Consider the following 23084-nt stretch of genomic DNA (forward strand, 5'->3'; position numbering starts at 1 on the left):
CACCAAATGGTCTCCATCCAAGACCCATCCAATATACCAGCCCTGCTTAGCATCCAAACCAACCGTGCTAGCCAGAAAACAACAGTACCTTCTCTGCAAAAACAGAAGCCATCAACGTGGGAGCAGGAGATATGGTTGTGGCATGAACAAGAGGAGCTGCAGTTTGTCCCATACCAGCCTGGAGCACACCAGAGAGAGCAGTCTTCTCCCTGTTGAGAGAGAGAGAGAGAGAGAGAGAGAGAGAGATGTCAAAGACGACCCACCTATACAGTACAATATGGATGTAAATGTATTTGTTTTAAATGACTCCAATGTAATGAGGAGCTAAACATTGTCTCCTCAACGTCATAATCAAAACGTAATTCCTCTGAAAAGGGTGATTAGATTATCTAAAGCCTGCATTAAGGCCTAATGGTTTAGTGGATGGATTGTGGACACAGTCCTTACTGATAGACATGCTGGTATCTGTAATTGTCTAATTAGTAGAGGACCGCAGATAGGCTTATTAGCTTGCTATTAATTACCATTATTATTAACCATATGCTGGGGGCCGTGAGCATTCTGCACCAGCTAGCACCAGCCTGCTTTACACTTTCTTCAATTTAATACTTTTCAGCTAAAGGAAAAGCTGTGGAAGATATAGTGTGGGTAAAAGATCAAGATTTCTTTAACATCTGGGTAATGAGGAAGACAACTCATAACCATTGACCACACGAGGCATCATGCAAAGCAATAAGTAAAGGTCTGCATCAACTAGTACACAAGTGGATGCACAACATTATAAACATACACCAGTAAACTTCCAATTAGTGTGGCTCAGAATGGGAATATTTTTCTTTTTATAGGCTTGTGACGGACCAACGTGGTCACCCAAAGTATTTGGGATACAAACTCACTGGACTGGAGAAGTTTTATTCGCACCAAACAGTCCAAACAGTCCAAAACTAATTAAACAAAAATAAATCCAGTTTTCAAAATATAAGTGAATGTTTCAAAAATAGTGTTTATAACTTAAGTAACTTAAGTAACTTTAGTAGACATAATAAAATAGCATAATTTAGCATAGCTTAGCATAGCATACTTTAACCTAGCGTAACGTAACGTAACGTAGTGTAGCGTTACTATTACTGGCCAGCACCTACCCTCACTCACCCCATCACAGAATGAGACACCCTTAATAAGGAAAGTAAAATTGGACCAATCAAGGCCAGTTGGGCCATACCACTACCATGGGGAAGATTTCCTGGCCAAGGCCAGAAAAGTTACTTAGACGGAATGACCTACTGCCCCCTACTGCGGCGGAAGTTAAATTCCAACAATCAGTTCACTGGCTAGTGAGACAGTGAGAAGGGGTTTCACTTTGTCACTTGTTATCTGGTAATCTTGCAGGGGACTACAAAAGGCTGAACGTTGAGGTTCTAAAGTATGGACAGAGCCCAGGCCTCTGAGCAGGGCAGGAAGAAGGCACTTGAGATAAAAGAAAATGGAACTCTAAATAAAAAGTATGCCGTTAACACAAATGAAATATGCACTCCCAAAGTGTTTGGGGATTTGTGGATTTAAACACTGAAACATAAATTAAATGGGCTTTTATTGTGCCCGTTCAATGGCCTATATGAGCAGGGATTGCAGCTGCAATCCCTGCTCATTATTGAGAGCAAGCTGTTGAGAGCAAGCTGTGCTCTCAATAATATAGCCTGGACTGGGTCCTTCTGACAAATTATAACTTCTACACTGCAGCCAGCGGGCTCTGCACCTGCACTGATGAAGACTCCACACCAATGTCGGGAAGGGCCTACATCTGGTGAGGTAATTTATACTGCTGACTCTGCTGCTGCTACTGTGGCCAATGCAGTGCAAGTGAATGAGTGAGAGAGTAAGTGACAAAGTGATTGATTGATTGAGTGAATGAATAACAGTGAGTGGCTCATTGGCTGAGTGAGTGAGTCAATGAGTAAGTGGGTGAGTGACTGACTGATAGTGACTTAGAAAATAAATTAGATTGAATGACTGAGTGAGAGAGTGACTGAATGTGACTGAATGAGTGACTCGGTGACAGAGTCAACTGTAGAGAAAAATGCGATCGCAAACCGAGGAATATGCGAAGGAATGGCAGATCCTTCATAGTGGGCCTTTAATGTATATACTATACCTGTACTGTCGCTTTAAGCAAAGTCTGTTTTGTGACGTCTACGCAGTGCGAAGCGCAGTCTGTACTAACCTAACTGAGGTGAGGGATGTTGTTGATTTTGTCGTCATATTTGAGTATGTTATTTGTTTTGTAGAAAATGAAAATGTCAAATGTGCAACTTAAGGTGTTAAAATTAAGGCTGGGAACATGCAGCAGCGCTGTCATTTCAACCTACACTTTGTAAAGGCACATTTAAGAGTTTTATTGTATACAAGTGTATCTGAGTGCTTCAGGGTTTCCCCGTGTGTTTGTTTGCCAGGAGGGGAATGCTGACCCGTGTGAACTAGATGCTCAATTACACTTTTCTTTTGGCTCATGCAGGTATAAATGTTTTATCTGTTCTATATGTAATATCAATGCTGGTCATATTTACATTTGAGGGAATGCAGCAAATTGCATTAAGTATCTTATTTTATTTGTTTTCATATGATTTTGTTTGTATCGGTCTGTGCCAACCTAACTGAGTAGGGGATTGTTGACCCGTGTGTGGGTTACTAGATGCTCAGTGACACTATTATTTTGGCTCATGCATATCTAAATAAATGAACAGCCTGCCTCCATTCTACTCCAGTCCTTCTTCCGCACAGCACAGATAAATGTATTTGTTACACTGTCATAATGGTGTCATGACAGCCAGACTATCCTTTATGATACCTTAATGAAACTAAAAATGGTACCACTTTTCTTGAGGTCAAATAATTTATTCGTTAAACTGTTATAATGGTGTCATGACAGCCAGTCTATCCCTCATGATATCCTAATGACAAATCAAAATGGTACAACTTTACTTGAGGTCTGAGAAAGAGGTGCATTTTCTATTTATGTCAAGTTGTCATTATAAAGACATCCCAAACAAATGTGACGTCACTTTTTCATGACCAAGACAACTTCTGGTAATGTCACTTTGATTAATGTCAACTTGTTATAATCAAGACAACCCAAACAATGTCAACTTGTCATGACAAAAACCGAATGACACTTAATGACAGAAGTCATAAACATTCAAGACATGTTCATACCGTTTATGACAAGTTCATGACAGTGTCATGTCATAGTTATGACATTAACATTTCACTGTTGTAGATTCAATGTAGAAACCTTCAAATAAAGCGTTAACACAAAGGGTAATACTCACTGGAGCATGGAAAAATACACAGGAAGCATTTACCAAGCCCCATTAGAAAAACAATGGGTATATATCAATTTGATAGGAAAACTTGAAATTGTGGGCAGTAACATCGAAGGATTTAACGTTGGATATTAACAAAACAAAGATTAATGGTACTGGGGCCCACTTTGCATGGGCACTCAAAAGAATCTAGATTGTTTGCTGTTCAGGCTCAATAATGGTGGAACTAGCTTCCCACTGATATCAGGAAAGCTAAAACCCTACACATTTCCAACACAGATTGAAAACTCATCCTTTCAGACTGCATCTTGGCCAATGAAAAATACGTTTTTTTCTACATCTATTGTTTCTCTAATGTAGCACATGAAGCAGTTTGCTTATTTTATCAATTTTATGTACTCACCTTATTCTTGCACTTTTAGGGTTGTATATTCATGGTTGAACTCACATATTGTAAGTGGCTTTCTCTAGGTGCAAGGACAATTTATACCAAGGCCTTTGAAATTAACTAGCAATACAGTATAGAGGTTACATTGTTTGTAATATTATGATTACACTACATTTCTTCCCACACACAGAGAGTAAGTGAATAAGTAAAATGAGATTTTATAGTATTGTGTATTATGTTGCTGTGTTGTTTGTGTACATGCATTAAGCTATACCTTGTTGCACGAATAAATTCATAAAGGAGGATTTGAGTCATTGAGCAGTACAATAATGTTGGAGAGTCTCATGTTGGAGAGTGAAGGTAGGACAAAAGTCTCTTTGGATGTGAAACTTCTAAAACAGTAATTTGCATCTGTCCGGAAATGGCTGTGTGTTTTAGTGTACAATAAAAGTTTTTGGTTTAATTATTTTTAGGGATGCAGGATGTTTGTCGATGTCTCGATATGGGGTACCAATTGTGAGTGTGTGAACAGTGAGTGCCTGTAATTATGCATTGTCTGTCTTCTATGGATGCTTGAATTCAAAATGACAACAGCACTATGAGTGAACAAAACCTCAGTAATCATCTCTCCTGACTTCTCTTACCCATCATTTATCAATAGTATTATACTCAATGACTTCCTTGTATCTGCCGAAGCATGTTAGTCCACACTAGCCTGCCATGAATGTATGCAGTGTTTCCCATAGATAGGAAAATGTGTGGTGCAGTGCCACAGAATGAACACCGAGCGCCACAAATTGTTTCAGTTTTTTTGTTGTTTTTTTACGCGATTTTGAAATATAAATATCGTTCCGTTCATTTATCTCCACATAGCACTCTTTCTCCCTGTCTTTCTCGTTCGCACACGCACACAGAGACAAGCGCGCATACATGCCAATGGTGCGCGGGTACACTACCACTTATTTGATAAAACCCCATATCACTGATACATGCACACGCACTGACAGCGGATTTGGGTCAGAAAATAAACTACTGTTAATTGAACACTAGTTAAATTAACACTAGTTAACATTTCGTAATGAAACTCTTTATTTTAAAAGTCAGGCAGCCAAAAACTTTGGATTTCAAGGGGGTATAAGGGATCCCTAGTGGACTATACGCCCTCTATGAACTACACAGGAACTTCAAATGAACTTCAAATGAAGTGCATATGAACTGCACTCACCATGTAGCCCGGTGCACACACGCAGGCACCGGAGATGCCGTCGCAGTCGGCTCCGTTGTCACAGTCACAGAGCTCCCTGCAGTCCTCTCCATAGTAACCTGAGGGGCAGGTCTCGTTGCAGGAGAGCCCTGCCCAGCCCGCAGTGCAGCCACACTCCCCAGACCGGGGGTGACAGCTGGCAGAGAGGGAGGAAAAGAGAACATTGTTGTATTATTATTATTACACCTCGGATGAAGGATGTCACATTTGTTTTGTTCTGCATTTGGGAAAAGATAAGTAGAACAAGATTGCTACTTGTGCCTCGTGTCCAAAAAACACCTTCTTTTCTCCCTGTTCAGGTGAGTACAATGCTGTAAAAGGGATAATATCCAATCCTTCACTATTGGCTAACTGAACACGGCCAGGGCACTTAAACTGAAAAAAATATGGAATCTCATTTAATCACACTGGACATGTGGCAATAGTATTTCTTGTAGCTGTCCATATATTTATGCAAAAAAAATTATATTGAAATAAAATATAGCATATCCTATGCAGAACAGAACAGATCCTCCATCTTTAAATGCAACAAAACAACAAAAGGGTCACGGTGCTCCACAAGCAAACATAAAACAATGGAAGAAAGGAAATAAAGACACAGTGCTGCTGTGTTAGAAGCAACAGCGGCATAACATGATCACATTAGTGAGCAGATGGGGAAAAAAATATGAGAGCTGTTGCCGCTGCTGAAGGTGCAGTTCTCAGAAAGCTACCTGACGGTGTTGGAAGGGTGGCAGGGGCAGTACTTGTCACAGATGAGGCCGTAGTAGCCCGCCGGACAGAAGCGGTCGCCGCAGCTGGGTCCCTTGAAGCCATCTTCGCAAAGGCAGGCGCCGCTTATGTGGTAGCACCTGGCACCGTTCTGGCAGTCACACTTATGGGCGCAGTGGGGCCCATAGGAGCCCAGGGGACACTCCTCCTGACACCTGAGACGGTAGGAGTAGAGGGTCATTAGAGGTCACCGGAGGTTATTCAAGGTCATCCGAGGTGGGGCGAGGTGTGGTTCAGGCAAGGGCATAGGTTTGGTGGGGCCAGTACCACCCCCCCTCCAAAAAATATATATATTAACTGCTGATGCATATGCAGAAAAACATTTATTATAGCACCATTCCAATTGTACACATCTGCTTGGTAAGCAAAGACAAAGATTCCGTCCACTTATTATATAAACACAACCTCAGGATGGCTGAGAAATTCCACAACACCAAATACATTTTAAAGTAGAAGACATCAGTCAAACTCCAAAGAGACTTATAAATAAAACAAGTTTCAATAAAGAAAAGAAACCCAGAATGAGTACCAAACAATTTTTAATATAAATGGCAGTAAAAAACCCTGAAAATCAGCAGAAAAGGAATACAGAAAATAAAAATCCACCTTTGATGCTTAACAAATCGATCGACATTAGTGAGAAAACGGTTTTGCATTCATGTTCTCTCTAGAACGCCAAGCCCATAGAAATGTATTTGTTTCACTGACATCCTCGTAATTTGTATTCATTTCAGCAAGGGTTTATGGCATTGCTGGTTAAAAGCATGCCTCTCCTTTCCTTAGTAACCGTTACATGGTACACAAATGTGCTAGCGTGATATAGCTGACCTAGCTCGTATGCTATTTGGGTGATTCAAACGTCCTCCATGGAATGATATAGGCTACACGTAGCACTGTGAACTACATTTATATAAAAATACGAAAATTCTAGCTTCTCTATGCCTTAAACTAGCGCATAATATTATGTCTTACACTTTGTTTCTTGAAATCGCTTCTGATGTCCACCTTTCTTTTCTTGCCCAACATTAGAATCAAACACGTGAACTGAGCCAACTGCTTTGAATCGACAGCATACAGAGAACTAAGCCAATCAAAAAACAGATCTGTCTCAAAGACGTATTTTGGGAGGCGGTTCCGAAGTGGGAATTTAACCCTTTGTGAGGCGCATTTTTTTCGTTTCACTCTGAATATTGGTGGGGAGTCATTTCAGTCGTCATTTGACATTGGGGCGGACACGTCTTTAGTTCCCCACGCAAATCTGCGCCTTTGGGTTCAGGGCTGTGGTTCTCAAACTTTTTATACCGTGTAGCACTTTAGAAATATTAGTGACCGATGCGCAATGATAAAGGTTGGTTCCTTAACCACAAAGGTTAAGGAAAGGAGGCATAAAGGTTAGGAGATTTGACTATTCGTAGAGGCCCATGGTGTGTTCCTCAATCCTCGGACTTCCGAGGCGAAAGTCGAAGATCTCCCAGCTTTCTTGCGGCATTTCTCGGAGGCACGCCCCCTTTTTGTCTTGGAAATCTGAGAGGAGACCGAGAGCAGTGATGAAGCTCTCAAGAAAATGGCTTTTCCCGTGAAGAGATTTTATTAGGGGTCCGAGCAGCGAAGCTGCTTGGTCCCCTATTGTTTCTGCAACGTTTTTTTTTTCCTCAAATTCTGTAAAAGTCATACTGCAGCCTATACCGTAAGTCAAAAACTCTTGAAATTTTCAGGTATGGTTACCAATAACCCCCACTACCCATAAACCCAAATTTGTGGTACTGCACCCAAAAATGGCGCTATTGTAAAAAAAAATTGAAATAGTTGGAAATAAATAACGTGAGGAGTTAAACAAATTGCTAAAGTGATATAGTTTGATTCCATTTGATATAAAATACATATCAACGATATAATAGTTGAGCTATCATATCTCCAACCGATTAATAATTTTAGTGACAGTGAAACAATTAATACTGTAACCATTTGAACATAACATTAAGTGCAACTACGTTGCACTTAACTTGGGCTTTTATCTTTGGTATATATTCAGTTTTTGTATGACTAATACAACCATAAAAAAACACGATTCTTTTCCCGGCTCTGTGAGCTACTTTGAGGTCCCTAGGCTGGACATCATAGCGAGAAGCACTTTGAATTCTTAATAGCGGTCTTGCAATACACAGTACATCTTTATGAATGATGATGAGCCCAATACATAGCCAAGACAGGGGGAGGTTGTGAACACATGAAGTGGGTGAAAGCAACAAAGTGAACTTCATTCTCTTCACGTCTTTGTTGAGACCATTCAGAAATAGACAAATTATTCAATTAAAATGGCTCCTTGTGAGCATCTGTCACACTTAAAGAGTGCTCACTTCCTCTGGCCCTTATCTTGGCTTATTCCATTAAAATGTGTAAGTGTGAGAGAAATTACCCGGTCTAGAAATTATTCCATTTAAGCTAATTCACCTGTCTGGGAACCTAAATAAATGAAGGTCATTTGACTCAATTGAAATAATGGCACAGGGAAAGAAAGAGATAGAGAGAGAAGGATGGAAACTAGGAGCCGAAGAGAGTAAACACCAAACAGAGGCTGAAAGGTATTGCCTCCCAATGCAGACAATGTGTGCTATAGAGGTGGTCGATTCTTGTGAAAAAAAATACAGAAATCAACATTAAGGAATTGTTTCACAATTTACTCTTGATGAAAGTGCCCAGTTGATCACTGAGTGGAGACATTTCCAAAATCTTATCTGGGGCTCTTTATAATCCTTTATAGCAGAACCCCAATCTTGTATCAAGCAACACGTACCTTTCTCCAAGGTAGCCCGCCATGCACTGGCACTGACCGCTGATATGGTCACAGAGGCCACCGTTGCGGCATGTGCACTTCTGTGAACAGTTGACTCCATAGGATCCGAAGGGACACGGCTGGGCACACACTGAGCCCTGAACGCAACACAGTGACCCGTCATAGATGTACAAATGAACAAACGCTATGAGCCCTGAACGCAACACAGTGACCCGTCATAGATGTACAAATGAACAAACGCTATGAGCCCTGAACGCAACACAGTGACCCGTCATAGATGTACAAATGAACAAACGCTATGAGCCCTGAACGCAACACAGTGACCTGTCATAGATGTACAAATGAACAAACGCTATGAGCCCTGAACGCAACACAGTGACCCGTCATAGATGTACAAATGAACAAACACTATGAGCCCTGAACGTAACACAGTGACCCGTCATAGATGTACAAAGAAACACACAAACTGAGCCATGAACTCAACACAGTGACCTGTCATAGATGTACAACAAACACACACACTGATTAAAACAATGTGTAAATGAATACCTTAGTTTTCATGACACCTAACACCATTAGTTATCATGAACACCATTCGAAAATAATGACTAAATGTTGTGGAATTAGAGACATTTAGTCATAGAGAAGTTGTTCTTCTTTACTAAACAGTGAATTTACTAGCATTAACTAATGTTCATTAATGGTTCATTCATGTGTCCTATTGCAAAGTGTAACCTTCTGTTTGTAGAGGTCATGTGGGATCATGGTCTTACAATCCAACCAGCGGGGCAGGAGCACTCTCCAGTGACGTGGTGGCAGGACCCTTCGTTCTGGCATGGACAACGCTGTTCACACTGGAGCCCATGGCTGCCTGGAGGACACTGCTCCTCACAACTGTGTGTGTGTGTGTGTGTGTGTGTGTGTGTGTGTGTGTGTGTGTGTGTGCGTGTGCGTGTGTTGAGGGAGGGTAAAACATGGGGTCGGTTACGAGATTATATATATATTTTATTTTTAAAATCTTTTTTAATAAGAAAAGGACTCCTGTCTGTTATTTGTGAAAGGCGAGACCAAGGCTGCTAGTACATGAAACTGGTCTTCAATTGAAATACTGTTTTATGATCATGATATATTATATATATGATGTATATTTTAATCCTGGTTATACTTGGTTGTTAAATTAAATTATTTATGAATGGTTATGCTGAAAAAGGCTACATAATGCAGATTTAAAATACGTTGGCAATCTTTTATTTGAATGAACGATGCAATATTTCTTGACCATATTATTCGCCATGACAAATGATTCCACTAACCTGCACCTAAAGAACAATGAAAGAAAGTAACCGTGTTAAAGGACCGCTGACATTAAAGGGACTACTCACAAGACCCCGGTGTAGCCCGGTGCACAGAGGCAGCGGCCCGTCTCGTGGTGACAGGTGGCGCCGTTCAGGCATTGGCACGCCAGCAGGCAGGCCTTGCCATAGAAGCTGGCCTCGCAGGGCTCCTCGCACCGCCAGCCCTGGTACCCGTCGGTGCAGACGCAGGCACCCGTTATTGGGTTACACTTGGCTCCGTTCTGGCACTGGCAGCGGTTGCTGCAGTGGGGGCCCCAGAAGTCGCTCCCACAGCCTGCTCGGAAGGACCACACAGCACACATGATGTGGGACATGTCACCCAAAGCGTTTTGGTGCTATTTACTAGATCTATGTGTGTGTGTCTGCATATCAATTATATAAGTGCATACTGTTGCAAAATTCCGCCACGCATTTAAGGTGTGAACATTTGCAGACAGAATGGATATTGGCAAATAAAATGCACAAGCAAAAACTGGTTCATTTATAGGCTTTTATTAAGTACAAAAAAGTGTCTTCTATAAGTGTCTTGCGAAAATGAATCAAGGTCGTTGTTTTTACAATAATGGTCACCATAATTTTCATGAACTATTTAAGAACAGATCTTATTTTTACATACTAGCTAAACTCACTTCTGTTTTCTATTGACAAATGCCTTATCTGTCTGTGTTTGAGTTTATGCAGCATGAAACAGTTTTTACAATGATAACAATGCACACTTACTAAAGCATCTGTTCTGCCAGAGAACTTCACCTTACACACACACACACACACACACACACTTTATTATTGAGGTCTTTAAAGTGATAGGTAACTAAATGGCTGATTGTTCTCGTATTGGCTTTTCAAAGTCAAAAGGAATTCACTATATTTAATTTATGAATAGTGTGTATTAATGACAGTTTCTGTTTTCCTTTTGGAGGATGTAGATGCATACCATGAGAAGTCCTTGAGATCATTTTTCTGATTTATTTGAATCAGTTAAAGGCCAATTCGGTTCAAGTAATATTTTCAAACTGGGACATTGCTTTTCACCCCTTTAATTTTATTTTGACTTGAAATTAACATCACCATTTAGAATTGTATTTCTCAAACTCCTTTGGACTTGCTATTCTCATCATAGCATGCCGTCATGATGGAGAATGAATGGTATGAATTCCATCTCAATCTGACTTTTTTTAAGATCATTTATCCACATTAAGCTATGTTTTTTGTAGTTTTTACCCTAAACATTTTTTTTATTTGATCAAAGACATTTTACCTTTTGTTTTCCTTTGTAAAATGGCCAAGTCCTATTGGGCTGTAGATGTTGTAATGTTTTTAATTATTTTTTGACAAAGTAGTAAAGTACTTTTAATTTTTGTATTTTTATGCCTCGTTAAGCCGTTTTCACATGAAGCCTGGATCCCTGGATCCTGAATATCAGGACATAAAACAAAAATACTGTATTGTGAGCATTTTTTGCGCTGCTATCCCAACTCAGTTTTGATTAAATTGTATTTTGATTCAGTCTCATGATTCACATGCATTCCGTGAATCATGATCACTGTATCCAAAGGCCAGCAGTCAGATAAATGAATGAGAACTCAATGAGATTCAATGAAAACACAGTTAATCAAAACAAAGAGGGCGCGAGAAAAAAAATAATCTTCTGAAATATCAGAATAAATACAGGCCACATTTTTGTTTTTTCTCCTAAATATTTGTATTTGCCTGAACAATGCAAAGCCCAAATGCGGGAAGAGTGTGACAGTGTCTTGAGATGAGGTTGGTGAACTGAGTTTGCAAAAATAATGATGAAACTTTTGTTTAATCCTTATCGGGGTTGTGGGTGGGGTTTAATAGACACCACAGTGTTAATTGTTTCATCGATACCTAGCCGAGTGGACAACAGTGAGAAGAAAAAGCATGAATCAGTCGTTCCTACTTATCTGCCCACCAATCTCTCTCTCTCTCTCTCTCTCCATCCCATTTACCTTCTTTATCCCTCTTTCCCTCTTCTCTAAATGACCTCTTCAATCCCATCCATCCCACCCTATACCACCCCCTCCCTCCTTCTTATCTTTCTGTCTATCTAAGACAGAAGTAGTCTGGCGTGCCTTAAATACTGAGACAGCAAAGTCGACTTCTTTATCGTATTCAGGTTTCAATTATTCAGCAGCAAAGGGCCTAAATCCAGTGTCTAATGACTTTGATCAAGAGGCGGGCTGGCACCGAACAGAACTTTCTGCATTGAATTAAAAGTTGAATAGTAAACATTGACACAGGGAAGTCTTCCAGGAACACCTCTAGGTCTGAAAATGGTGAAGTTGCTTTTTCAGCAATTAAATTAAGAGAGCTTCACTGAAAAGCTTGCACTGCTTCCTTTCCTGGTCTCCATGGACCTCCTCGGACCTAACTGAAGAATATCTGAGAATATCTCAATGTTATGTATCTGTGTTCTATATGCACTCCTCCCTTGTATCTGAGATTGGGAGTGGCTGAGTGTAGATGTTTGTGTGTCTGTGTGTTGGGTGGGGGGGGGGGGTTATTAGGCTCTAAGTCTATGGTACATTGAAGATGATCATATTTTGTCAGTTAAAAAAAACAAAACCAAACACATTCCAACTATGAAGTTGTTCAAGTAGAGGAAGGGATCATCATTGAGCAAGGCGTCTTTCTGCTACCCCAAGGTCAATGCTAGTTTTTGTACTTGTCTTATTTTGGGACTTTGTTGTCTCGAAAAGTGGATTGAACTTGTAATTCAAATACATTGCTGATACAAACTTTGCGAGCTCCACTCCAAGAAAACATCTCCTGTTGTCTACACTCCATAACGTTTGTTTTGTCTGGCTGAATGTTGTTTTTCTGCAATCTTTTTCCAGTTTTGATGGAGAGAAGGTAAATTCTATGAATGCCTCCATTAAAATGACCAACCCACAAAGGCCAACATGTCAAATTAAATTAAATAAAGGCAGACATTTCAATTCAATTGAAATGTCTAAGGCTCTTTGTAAAACACACTAGGAAGTGTAGTAGGCCAACCCGGTATCGTGCGATATCATGCTCATGCGCACAAACGTTAATCTATTGAATCGTGTTCCAGAGCACGATTGTCTGACTTTTTTCGTGCTACAATGAAATGTAAACCAATGCATTCTGATTGGGAGCGTTTTTCAGTCTTTTTCGTGCTACACAGAACGAAATGTAAACCCATGCATTTTGAATGGGCGCGTTTCTCAGACAAGTGCGAGAGAGAGAGAGAGAGAGAGAGAGAGAGAGGCTTCAGAAAGGGGTTAGTACAGTGCACCCTCTAGTTATATATGTCAATTGAATCGTGTTCCAGAGCAAGATTGTCCGACTTTATTCGCACTGCAGAGAACAAAATGTAAACCCATGCATTTTGGATGGGAGCGTTTCTCAGAATATACACAGGTATATATATATATATGGAGAGGCCCTCTTAAGCCCATCAGTTACGTGGCTCCGCAGTGCATCAGTGTCTCTCTATGGCTCCCTCTCTCTCCTTTCCACTGTGTTTCGAGAATTTATATCGATATAACGAGAAAGGATGGAATGATAATGCAAAGAAAATAAAGGCTCCATGGTTATAATAATTAAAATATAATTAACTTAAAGCATATCACGAGACAACGAGACGATTTAGTTATAGGCCAGCAGAGGCTGAATTTTAACCTCTGAATTTTAACCTTCGGTCTATAATAACCTTACTTATTAGGTGAGTGCATGCAGTGCTCAACTATTGTTCCTCATAAGACCAATCCGACATCTCTGGTTCTTCCACTTCCACATCAATCTGAAGCAGACTGAACCGTGCACTGCCTGCTACGCGCTGCAGCCTGCCAACAATCCCCCAATTCCTTCTCAACCATGGCTGAGATACCCCAACTACAGTCTCTTTGTGGAAATACCAGAGACGTCAGAGAACCAACGTGTTGTGCGCCATAACACCAACAGCAGAACGGTTATCCAAACAACAAGGAAGTGTACAACACTTGCGTTACAGTGTGTGTAATCACACACACACACACACACACACACACACACACACACACACACACACACACACACGTGGCGCTCGCACGGTCGTAGCTCATTGTCTCATTGGTGGGCCTAATTCTCTGGGCAGGCAAGGCAGAGAAAGGGGAGATCACTTGGCCCCTTATGACAACATATGGGGCCACATTCCAAATCAGCACGCCTGAGCTTCCATATTTTCAAAGGCGAGCAGGATACCTAGTGCTCGTTTTACACCGAACGCAAGTTTTAGCCACTGGGGGACGATAGGCAGGCTAGGGGAACTCATATTAACTTTAGAAAACCTCATAAATTGAGATTTTCATGCCATGGGACCTTTAACATCATTATTCAGTCCATCTCGGATAAAACTGTTTTGATAGTTTTGATACTTTCAATTGCCACCTTTGTTCGGAAATTCTGCAGACTTTGGCGCTCCACAAACCGAAACTTCCTCTGTTTAGCGCTTGTTGGTCCTATAATTTTTCCATTTTTGGAGGATTTTAGGATGGCCTCACAAGTCTACTATAATTGGACCTTGGGTATCACCGCATTGGAAGGGTTGCCCATGCTGATAAAGCAGCATCTACTATTGGATTTGATTGGATCTTAATCAGTTTAAAAAAGACATAGGTCTATGTCTTTTCTAACGAGTCTATGACAGTGTTTGCATGGCCATTGTACTGAGGAATTGAGAAGGCTTGTATATGGAATATATATAAGCATATATCATGTCTATATATCTTATATTTCTCTCCTTTAAGAATAGAGATGCTAGTAGAGTATCTGTAATACACTGAAATAAATCCAATAGAAGCAAAACACAATTTGTTGTTACTTTACTTTTGGTATTGTATTGTCATGTTCAAGCATTTCTCTTCATATCTGGTAGAAGGAGAGCCAAGACACATTGAACATTTCTCGTGACTTTCATGATGCCCAAAGCCATTGCAACTTCATTTTCCATTCTTCCAGACATGCACCAAGAACAACAGAATCTCACTCTTCTATATCTCAGAATACTGCTATAACATGATGAGCTTATTAACAGAACCTGTTGGCATATATTTAACTTATGTAGACACATATAGAAATTCATATAAAGGAATCAAATCTGGCATTACCGTGGCCAATGGAAGCTTATTGCGCCTGTCTACACAATGGATGTAAAAATATCCATTGGTAATCTCTCACTATCACAGAATGACTTTCCACAGTAAAGTTAATTTGATATTTTATTAATAACTCATTAGCTACTGTTGCACTTGTTGTGTTTTTATTAACAATATTATTAACAATATAATATTGTTAATAATATTTTATTAACAATATAATAACAATAACAATTAATAACATAATATTAGGACCGGCTCTACCTTCTGGCTATCGCTGCTAAAAGCTAGTAAGTCCTCTTTTTTTCTTAGCCCCAACTTTTTTCTCCCCTCCAGCTCTGCATTGTTCTGTTTCACTGGCTGTCTTAACACAATGGAGCTTTTTAGATAACTTGGCACGTCAACAAAGTGCCACTCTCTCTAACCGGACTAGCGGATAGGTTTGGGGAGGAAAGAATACCCAAGGCTTACACACTCTGCTCCAATGGCTAATCCTGTTACCTGCAAGACAACATAAAAAGACAACCCTGTGGCTACCCTTCCTTCATTGCAACCCAATGAGCACAGTAGAAAGAATATGGCATTGAAAAATCTCACAAAACATTGAAAAATCTCTGCTACCTCAGCCCTTGTCATGCAATCGGTCTTTGGTCATATATTAAATGCCTTTAGACAAGCATGTGGTAGGAGATAACTAAACCTCCAATCACCACATGTATTGCTAGATACATCTGTTGCATTGTTATGGCCTGAGAAGTTTACTTCCTGATTCCTTTCCAATTTGTTTGCCATTTCTCATCCTGTAGATCATTTATCTTTCAAACATGTTCATATCAAAGATTTGAACATGTAGACAGGGTTGTAATACAGAAGAGAATATAATTTCAAGAGTATTTGTTGTTTTGCTATATCGATACGTATATTTATTTGCCAAAAGGCAATGGTTCACTGTCTGTCAAGTTTTTTATCCTTAAAGATCTCCAGATCTCCAGATCTCCTTTCCTGTTTTCCCTTTCAAATCATTTGTTTTGCCCTTTTTCAGAATGCAAATCATTGATTCCGATAGAAACATGCCATACAGACTAATGAGAAACAGATGTTCATATCGAAGGCTAAGGACAGGGTTTGATAACAGCAGGGAATCCAAATGCCTATGTTTAATCACATATTCCTCTGCAATCTGGATACAGTTTGTGCCGGATTGAGCAATGCAAACTGTTGTTTTACTTAACTAATTCTCAGTGTGGCATCATCACCCTATATTGCTTTTTTCTTTATGCTCAAATATTTGTCTTTTAAGTCTTCTCAGTCTAGTGGCTGTTTTGCCTTACCTGGATCACAGACTGGCTGCCTGGTCCTCAACAGCAATAACACAGTAAATAAGTAAGTAAGTAAGCAACTGTTTACAGTAAGTAAACAGTTGGGATGCAATAACTAAAATAACACACACACATACACACACACAGCAAACAGAAGAACCAAACTCAGCAGGGGTGCCGATAAAAGCTTCACAATCTAGTATCTAGAAGGCTGTAGAAAGGTTTGTATCACAGCAGGGACACAACATGACTGAACTAAGGTTAAGCAGCAGTACAACAGTAAATACGCATACCGAACAATAGCTCCACTTGCTTTAATGACACAGCAGGGCAATTCAAATAGCACCCACTCCATGTAGGGGTGTTTGCAGTGCATCAAACTGCACTGCAAACATCCCTTAGTGTCCATATGTAGTGAACACAAGCACTCAATGCAGTAAGGGTTCTGTCAGTTTCAAGTTTAATACTGTTTTCTTTCTTTATTCACTCATTAAATAGTGCACTGTTTTAGGGTATTAATGTTTGGTGTAAAAACGGTCACAAATGTCTTTATATATAACACAAACAATGTATCCCATTAGGCAGAGTAGCTCTACTCATGTGGAATTAATGCAATGCCTTTTCCAATAGGTTGTTGTTTGCACATTTATTGTTTGATATAGCTCCATTTCCAAAAGGAAAATGAGCTATAACAAACAATATAGACTACACTGTGTGGTGGCCCGTTTCCTAAAACGGAATATACATGATTTAAGTGCAGAACCTTTACAATTAAAGCATGACAAAGGACTAAATTCTTATTATAAATGATTATAAATTTGACTTAACATTGAATGTTTCCAACTGAAAGGGCCAATGTGAATAGATTAATTGCACTCACTAATAGATAATGTATGGCTGGCCGAGTGAATGATTTGAACACATCTGACCCAGTGCTCACTCACCGCTGGAGCAGTCCAACCCTCCCCAGCCGGGTTCACACTGGCAGGTGTCAGGAGACATGCAGCGTCCGTGAGCACACTCCTCGGTGCACAAGGCTGAGAGGGAGGAGGACACACAGGACACACAGTCAGCACAACATTCAACTCATACAGTCGAAACACCTCTCTTCATAGGGTCCAAATTTGATTCCTTTGGTAAGTAATACATACATATATATGTACAAATATGTAAAAGAAATTGTTTACACTTTGTTTTCATTTAAAGCATCTTGTGATATCACCAAAAAGTTTCAGTTGCATCCGCCCACCACACAAGTAAAAAACATGATCATTATTGATATTTGCTCATCAGATTAAAATATAACGCCACCTTTAGTGGCCAATAAAATGGCCTTTGAGATAATGTATAGCACTTTTTTTGCAAAGAAACTTTAAATATTCATTTTGCTGCCGGTAACAGCATTTGTGCAGGAATAAGCAGGGGTTTAAGGCTGCACACCAATAATCATAATGAGTGCATTAATCAACCTGCAGAATACTGCAGTACAGTAGCATGCTGCAAGTACATTGCCACTGATTATCACTACTTTATATAACTCCCCAAAGACCCAACCTTAGGGAGCAGTGAGGTACCTGTGTAATGTTATGTGGAGTGCATGTGTCTGTGAATACATAACAATAGCAGAATTGTCAACCCTTTAGCTGGGTCCATTGAAGCACGCTTTCATGTTGACGACAGTTGACAACTGTTTTTTAATGTGTCTCTGTAATGAAATCGTGTGGTTGGTGGATCCTGTTTTACACAAAAATCTGAAAGTTTAATGCTTTAGACATGGTCAACACAAATGTGTGTGCTTTACATAAATGTTGTAAAATAAGTGTCACACTGCAGCATGTCACCGGTGAAAAATGCATTGGATATATGCAACGACGTCCGGGGAAAGTGCATATATTGATTGTAATGGTCTTTCAATAAATGATTCATTATCTGTTAAAATAGCTATATAGTATGTGATATATATTTTTTCAGATTAAGTAATTTATGACTTGATTATTGCTTTGACAGCAAAACTATTTAAAGCCGGATGACTGGTATTTAGGATTCAGAAATGTCTGAATATTTGTACTTGACTTCTAACAAAGCATTCAGCCTAATAAACATATGTGACAGGTAGATGCAAACGAATACCAACAAGTAGATAAGAAAATATGTTCCACTAATTTATGAAGGGTTTGGTGGTGAAAACAAATCTGATCAGTGATAATTCCTTTATTTATCAAAACATCAATAGTCTGACACAAAGCAGTTTCAGCATTGTCTTTAAAAAACAAAATTAATACTACTCAAAATGTCAGATTAGTATTTACAATTTGATATAAGTTCTTATTTCAGTGGAGTCAGTTTTTTGATGTTTCAATACACTATTTGTCTTGACAACCATTAATCTAATGGTGAAAATAAATGCACAATGTAGATTCCTAAATATACAGATAAGGGATCACTGATGTCCTCAGTTTCTACTTAAGCTCCTGCTAGACACTCCTATTCTCTGCTATGACATGACCATATCACTGTCCAGCACTATCTTCAGGCCATAATGATAGATGCCTGGATTGTTGGGATAAAATGAGCGATGGGGACACAGGGCAGCCATGTTCCCTGATGACAGTTTTATGATAAATACAAAATGAAAACAATCTAGTCAAAAGTTCATACATAAATAAAGGAGGGCAAAAGGACTCTCTTGAATAACATTTCAACCATCTGAAAAACACCACTACAGACTTCAAAGAGTAACAAAACCGTTAATATTTAATAATATAGAATTACATTCACTTTCCATTTTTCCTCTTCAAGGAGCTCGTATTCAATATGCTGTGGAAAAATGTTGACGTTGAAGTCCGGAAATGTTGGTTAGAGTTTAAGCTCTGCTTAATGGTGACGCAGATATCTTCTCTGTAATCCAACAGAGACATAATAATATTGGTTTGTCCTGTGATTTGTGCTTTGTAATGTACAATATGTTTGAAGCCACATTCTGTGATCATGGTCTCTGTATGCCATAGCTCCATGTGTATATCACAGGTAAACGTGTGCATAACATGAACAACCTCAGATGATAAAAGCAGTCATTTCTAATATGGCCATTGCACTGAACAAAGAAGAGACAACTTGGATGCACATTAAGGTAGACACCAAGTGAGAATTATTTTACTTTGCATTTTCTTGGAGCCATTATCGATACTTATAAAGGTTGTGGTTATCATACATCCGTTGAACACACACCACTTATTGTTAGTGAGAGTGAGAGTGAGAGTGAGAGTGAGAGAGAGAGCGAGAGAGAGAGAGAGAGAGAGAGAGATAAGACAGATAGAGAGAGAAGGTCTATTAAGACTTTAACTTGGTTGTGACACTGCACCAGTGAGGTATCATATCATACTGTCCACAGGAAACAATAGGAACAGGACACTTAGGGCCCATATACAAACAGGGTTTCTATGGATTCTATAGGTTCAGGCGCAGTCGTTTAAGATTCAGAATATCATCCGGAGGCGCACACAGCTTTTGGCCGTGATAATATTTATTATATTATATAGATATCTCTATATAATATGATATTATTTAGATATAGAGCTCCAGGAATCCCGCCAGAGCACCCAGAGTGTTCTAGAATATTTACAGAACACGGCCAAAAGCTGTGTGTGCCGCCAGATGATATTATGAATCCGAGTCATTACATACATCCACTGTAAACACTAGCACATGGTACCGTGGCCGCAAGCTGCTCAGGGCCACACCCCCACCCGCAACCTTGACCCGCCTCTAAAAAACGGCACGTTTGTGGAAAGCTCATTGTGGGACTGGCTCGTAGTCGCTGTAATTCTGCACCAAGGCTGAATTTCTTGAACGTCTTCAAATGCTGTATTAGGGGCCCATTAGGGGCCCACTAACACCTTAACACATTATTGAACCATATTCCTCTTGTATAAGAGTGAATTGCAATTTGCATGAGCCTATATAAAAATCATATATAGATTAGCAAGTTTAATGCTAATCATATTTTATGATTAGCATGTTATACAATATATACGTTATACAATATACCTTATTCACCTAGCCACTTATTTGTTTCCATCATGGTTCTAATAATAAGAATTCTGCATTCACTTCACCCACCCAGCTAGGGATTAGAACCAAAATGGCAGCAAGGAGATAGGGCCCATGAACGGAGTCAAGTGTGCAGAGATAAGAGGGTGAGGAAGACAGACTAGGCGGGCCGGCGACCAAGTTGAGTAACAGAGCCAGTGAGGCAATGAAGGTCTGTGCAGAGAGCACAGTACAGAGGATATAGCCGTAGAGGAGCCTTTGAGGCAAGACATGAAACAATGCAATGAAGAGGCTTTTAAATCAGGCCAATGGGGATCAACAAAAACAGCCAAACAGAAGACCTCTTCATACACTGTAAAGCTGTGTGTGCACAACCGCCTGGGGGATATCCTTCAGTTAACTCTAGATGTGAAAATATTGAACAACAAAAGAGCTGTCTGAAATAGTTAGCGTTTGGCAGACATATGTACCCGGGCAGGCTGAGTGGGTAAACAATGTTAAAAAACTGCGCGACCATTAGACGATAGAGGGGCGTTTGACAGTGCGAGAAGCGGTGGTATGGTAGTGGTCAGATAATAAAGTCAAGGTTCATTTGTTTTTGGCCCCTAAGGACATCAGGCGGATCTAACATTGTTTACAAGCTGATCCTGAATAAAGAGTCATAGTAACAACATTTCCCCTAAGGCTAAAACGCTTTAACATCGTATCCTTAAATGGAAGAGACAACTGAGTATAGAGGCTACTATCTTGGGCGGATAATTTCTTTAATTTCCGAGGGACTAGATCAAGGAATATTTTACGTCTCCTTTAAACTCCATATAGGCAACTACCATCTTTAGTGCCCTGATTTTATCCGAGAGCAAGTCTTTTTTAATCTAAAATATTCTCGCATTCTTCATTTTGTTCAGGTTATTTCAAATTTGAATCTTGCCTGTGGTCTTTTGTTTGTATACAAAAATTTCAGAATTTCATTGAAACCATCTCTAATCTGTATACAGATTAGAGATGGATGAAATTCAATGAAATTCATGATGACTTTCCTCATAGTGACTTTATAGTACTTCCAAGGGCCTTACATTTCCTGCAGTAGTGATAGCCGTAGAGAGAGGAAACTTGTAGGTAGACCAATCTCCAAAGAGAATGAACTGTATCACTCACGAACACACAAGTCTCCACTCTCATAGAAGCCTGGGCAGCACTGGGAGCGCCGCCTGTACATAGTCCTCACACCTCTCCGGTACGCAGTTTTGTAGCTTATCCTGTAAAAACACACACACACACACACACACACACACAAACACGTGACACACACACACAGATACATTTTTGTCCTTGAAGAGCCAAGAGGTACTAATGTAAGGTGCGAATGTGTGCGCATGTATCCGTGCACACATGTATCTCTGCTGTTTCAAGGCTCCCAGGAGCACCATCTACAGCTGTCTGCAAGTTTTCAATTACGGTCATCCCTTTGTATGGTTCCGTCCCAAACCCAATTTCCAAACCCCAGGTCCTTGTGGAACATGCTCTGATCAATACCTTCCAGTGTGTGTACTGTACACATTAATCAGTTTCTATTTTCTGATGTACCACATAAACCACCATCTCATTGAAGTCCAAGGGTAGGCCGGTTGCTATAGGATAAACATTTTCAGGTGCAATTTCTATTATATTTATGATTTATTTATTTGTTCATATATATATGAATAACACAAGGGCAGCAGGGCCCAAACATGTTAGAGATGGTGTTAGAGAACATGTTAAAGCTGGCCGAGGTTTTTAACAAAGTCAAGGACGATTGTGTTCCTGAACCTTAGTGACTTTCAGTGACATTCTTCTATGACCTGGAGGAGGATAACGTCAATTTGCCAAAAGTGGCCCATTCAAATGACACCATCCAACAATACTCTCATACAAAGTCAGACCTACATGTTATAGAAAGCATCTAGCATATATACACTGTGTTGCTAATTCTGCTACACACTGTATTAGCTCCACAGCAAGGCCTGTTGAGGCATTTAATTTAGGCATTTTAAGCAATGTGCTTAAATATACTGTATGATACTCTTCAAGGAATTAAGTGTAATACAGTCAATAAGGACAAGGAAATTAGAATCTGGTGAAAAGTAATAACTTCATCACTTCTTCAATTGGTGCCTGTACCTGTGTCGGGTGCATTTGAACCAGTTCAGAATGTCTGTGCAGCGGGTGTAGTAGACCTGGTCAAAAGGATGGGCGTAGGTCTCCTGCACAGTCACAGCATAGCTAGATGAAAATACAAAAACATATCCACCATGACACAGTGTATGTAAGAACCATCCACAATATTTACTGCAGAGAGAGAGAGAGAGAGAGAGTTCATGAGTATAGATCACAGCAGCCCTTCTGCTCATCATGAGTGAGTGTCGGTTCTACTCAAAGTAGGCTTTTCGAGACCACTCACATTGCAGTTTCTATTTACATTGAATTTACAGCCCGGGTATCTTTGCCAAGAGTACAGCCCAACCACCCCCCTTAGCCTCTCTGTTACTCTTAGGATTATTGCTAAAGTCTAAGCCTTGATTTGTGGACGTGGGTCCATCAGCTGAGTACGGCACCATCATGATGAGTGTTATTATTCCCCAGTAACCAGGGGACAAAGGTGAGAGGTTCCCCGAGAGGGGAAGCAACGGGACAGACCTCTCCCAGTGGCTGCACACA

General features: G+C 40.0%; 1 protein-coding gene across 1 annotated transcript in view; it reads right to left on the reverse strand.

Moving 5' to 3' along the window:
- Positions 1–21621, reverse strand: part of LOC307076349 (uncharacterized protein) — a gene marked incomplete at its 3' end in the record, with an annotated part of 44677 nt that extends 23056 nt beyond the window's left edge. The window contains exons 1-8 of the mRNA XM_079737309.1: positions 21546–21621; positions 17282–17374; positions 9920–10166; positions 9311–9431; positions 8538–8674; positions 5686–5898; positions 4934–5108; positions 89–209 (exon numbers count right to left, since the gene is read on the reverse strand). Coding sequence (XP_079593435.1) covers positions 89–209; positions 4934–5108; positions 5686–5898; positions 8538–8674; positions 9311–9431; positions 9920–10166; positions 17282–17374; positions 21546–21606 — 1168 coding nt within the window. The 5' untranslated portion in view covers positions 21607–21621. The remainder of the gene's footprint in view (positions 1–88; positions 210–4933; positions 5109–5685; positions 5899–8537; positions 8675–9310; positions 9432–9919; positions 10167–17281; positions 17375–21545) is intronic.
- Positions 21622–23084: the final 1463 nt, after the last annotated feature.

The sequence above is a fragment of the Pollachius pollachius genome (genome assembly GCF_949987615.1).
Source record: "Pollachius pollachius genome assembly, chromosome: 5".
NCBI classification, from domain to species: domain Eukaryota; kingdom Metazoa; phylum Chordata; class Actinopteri; order Gadiformes; family Gadidae; genus Pollachius; species Pollachius pollachius.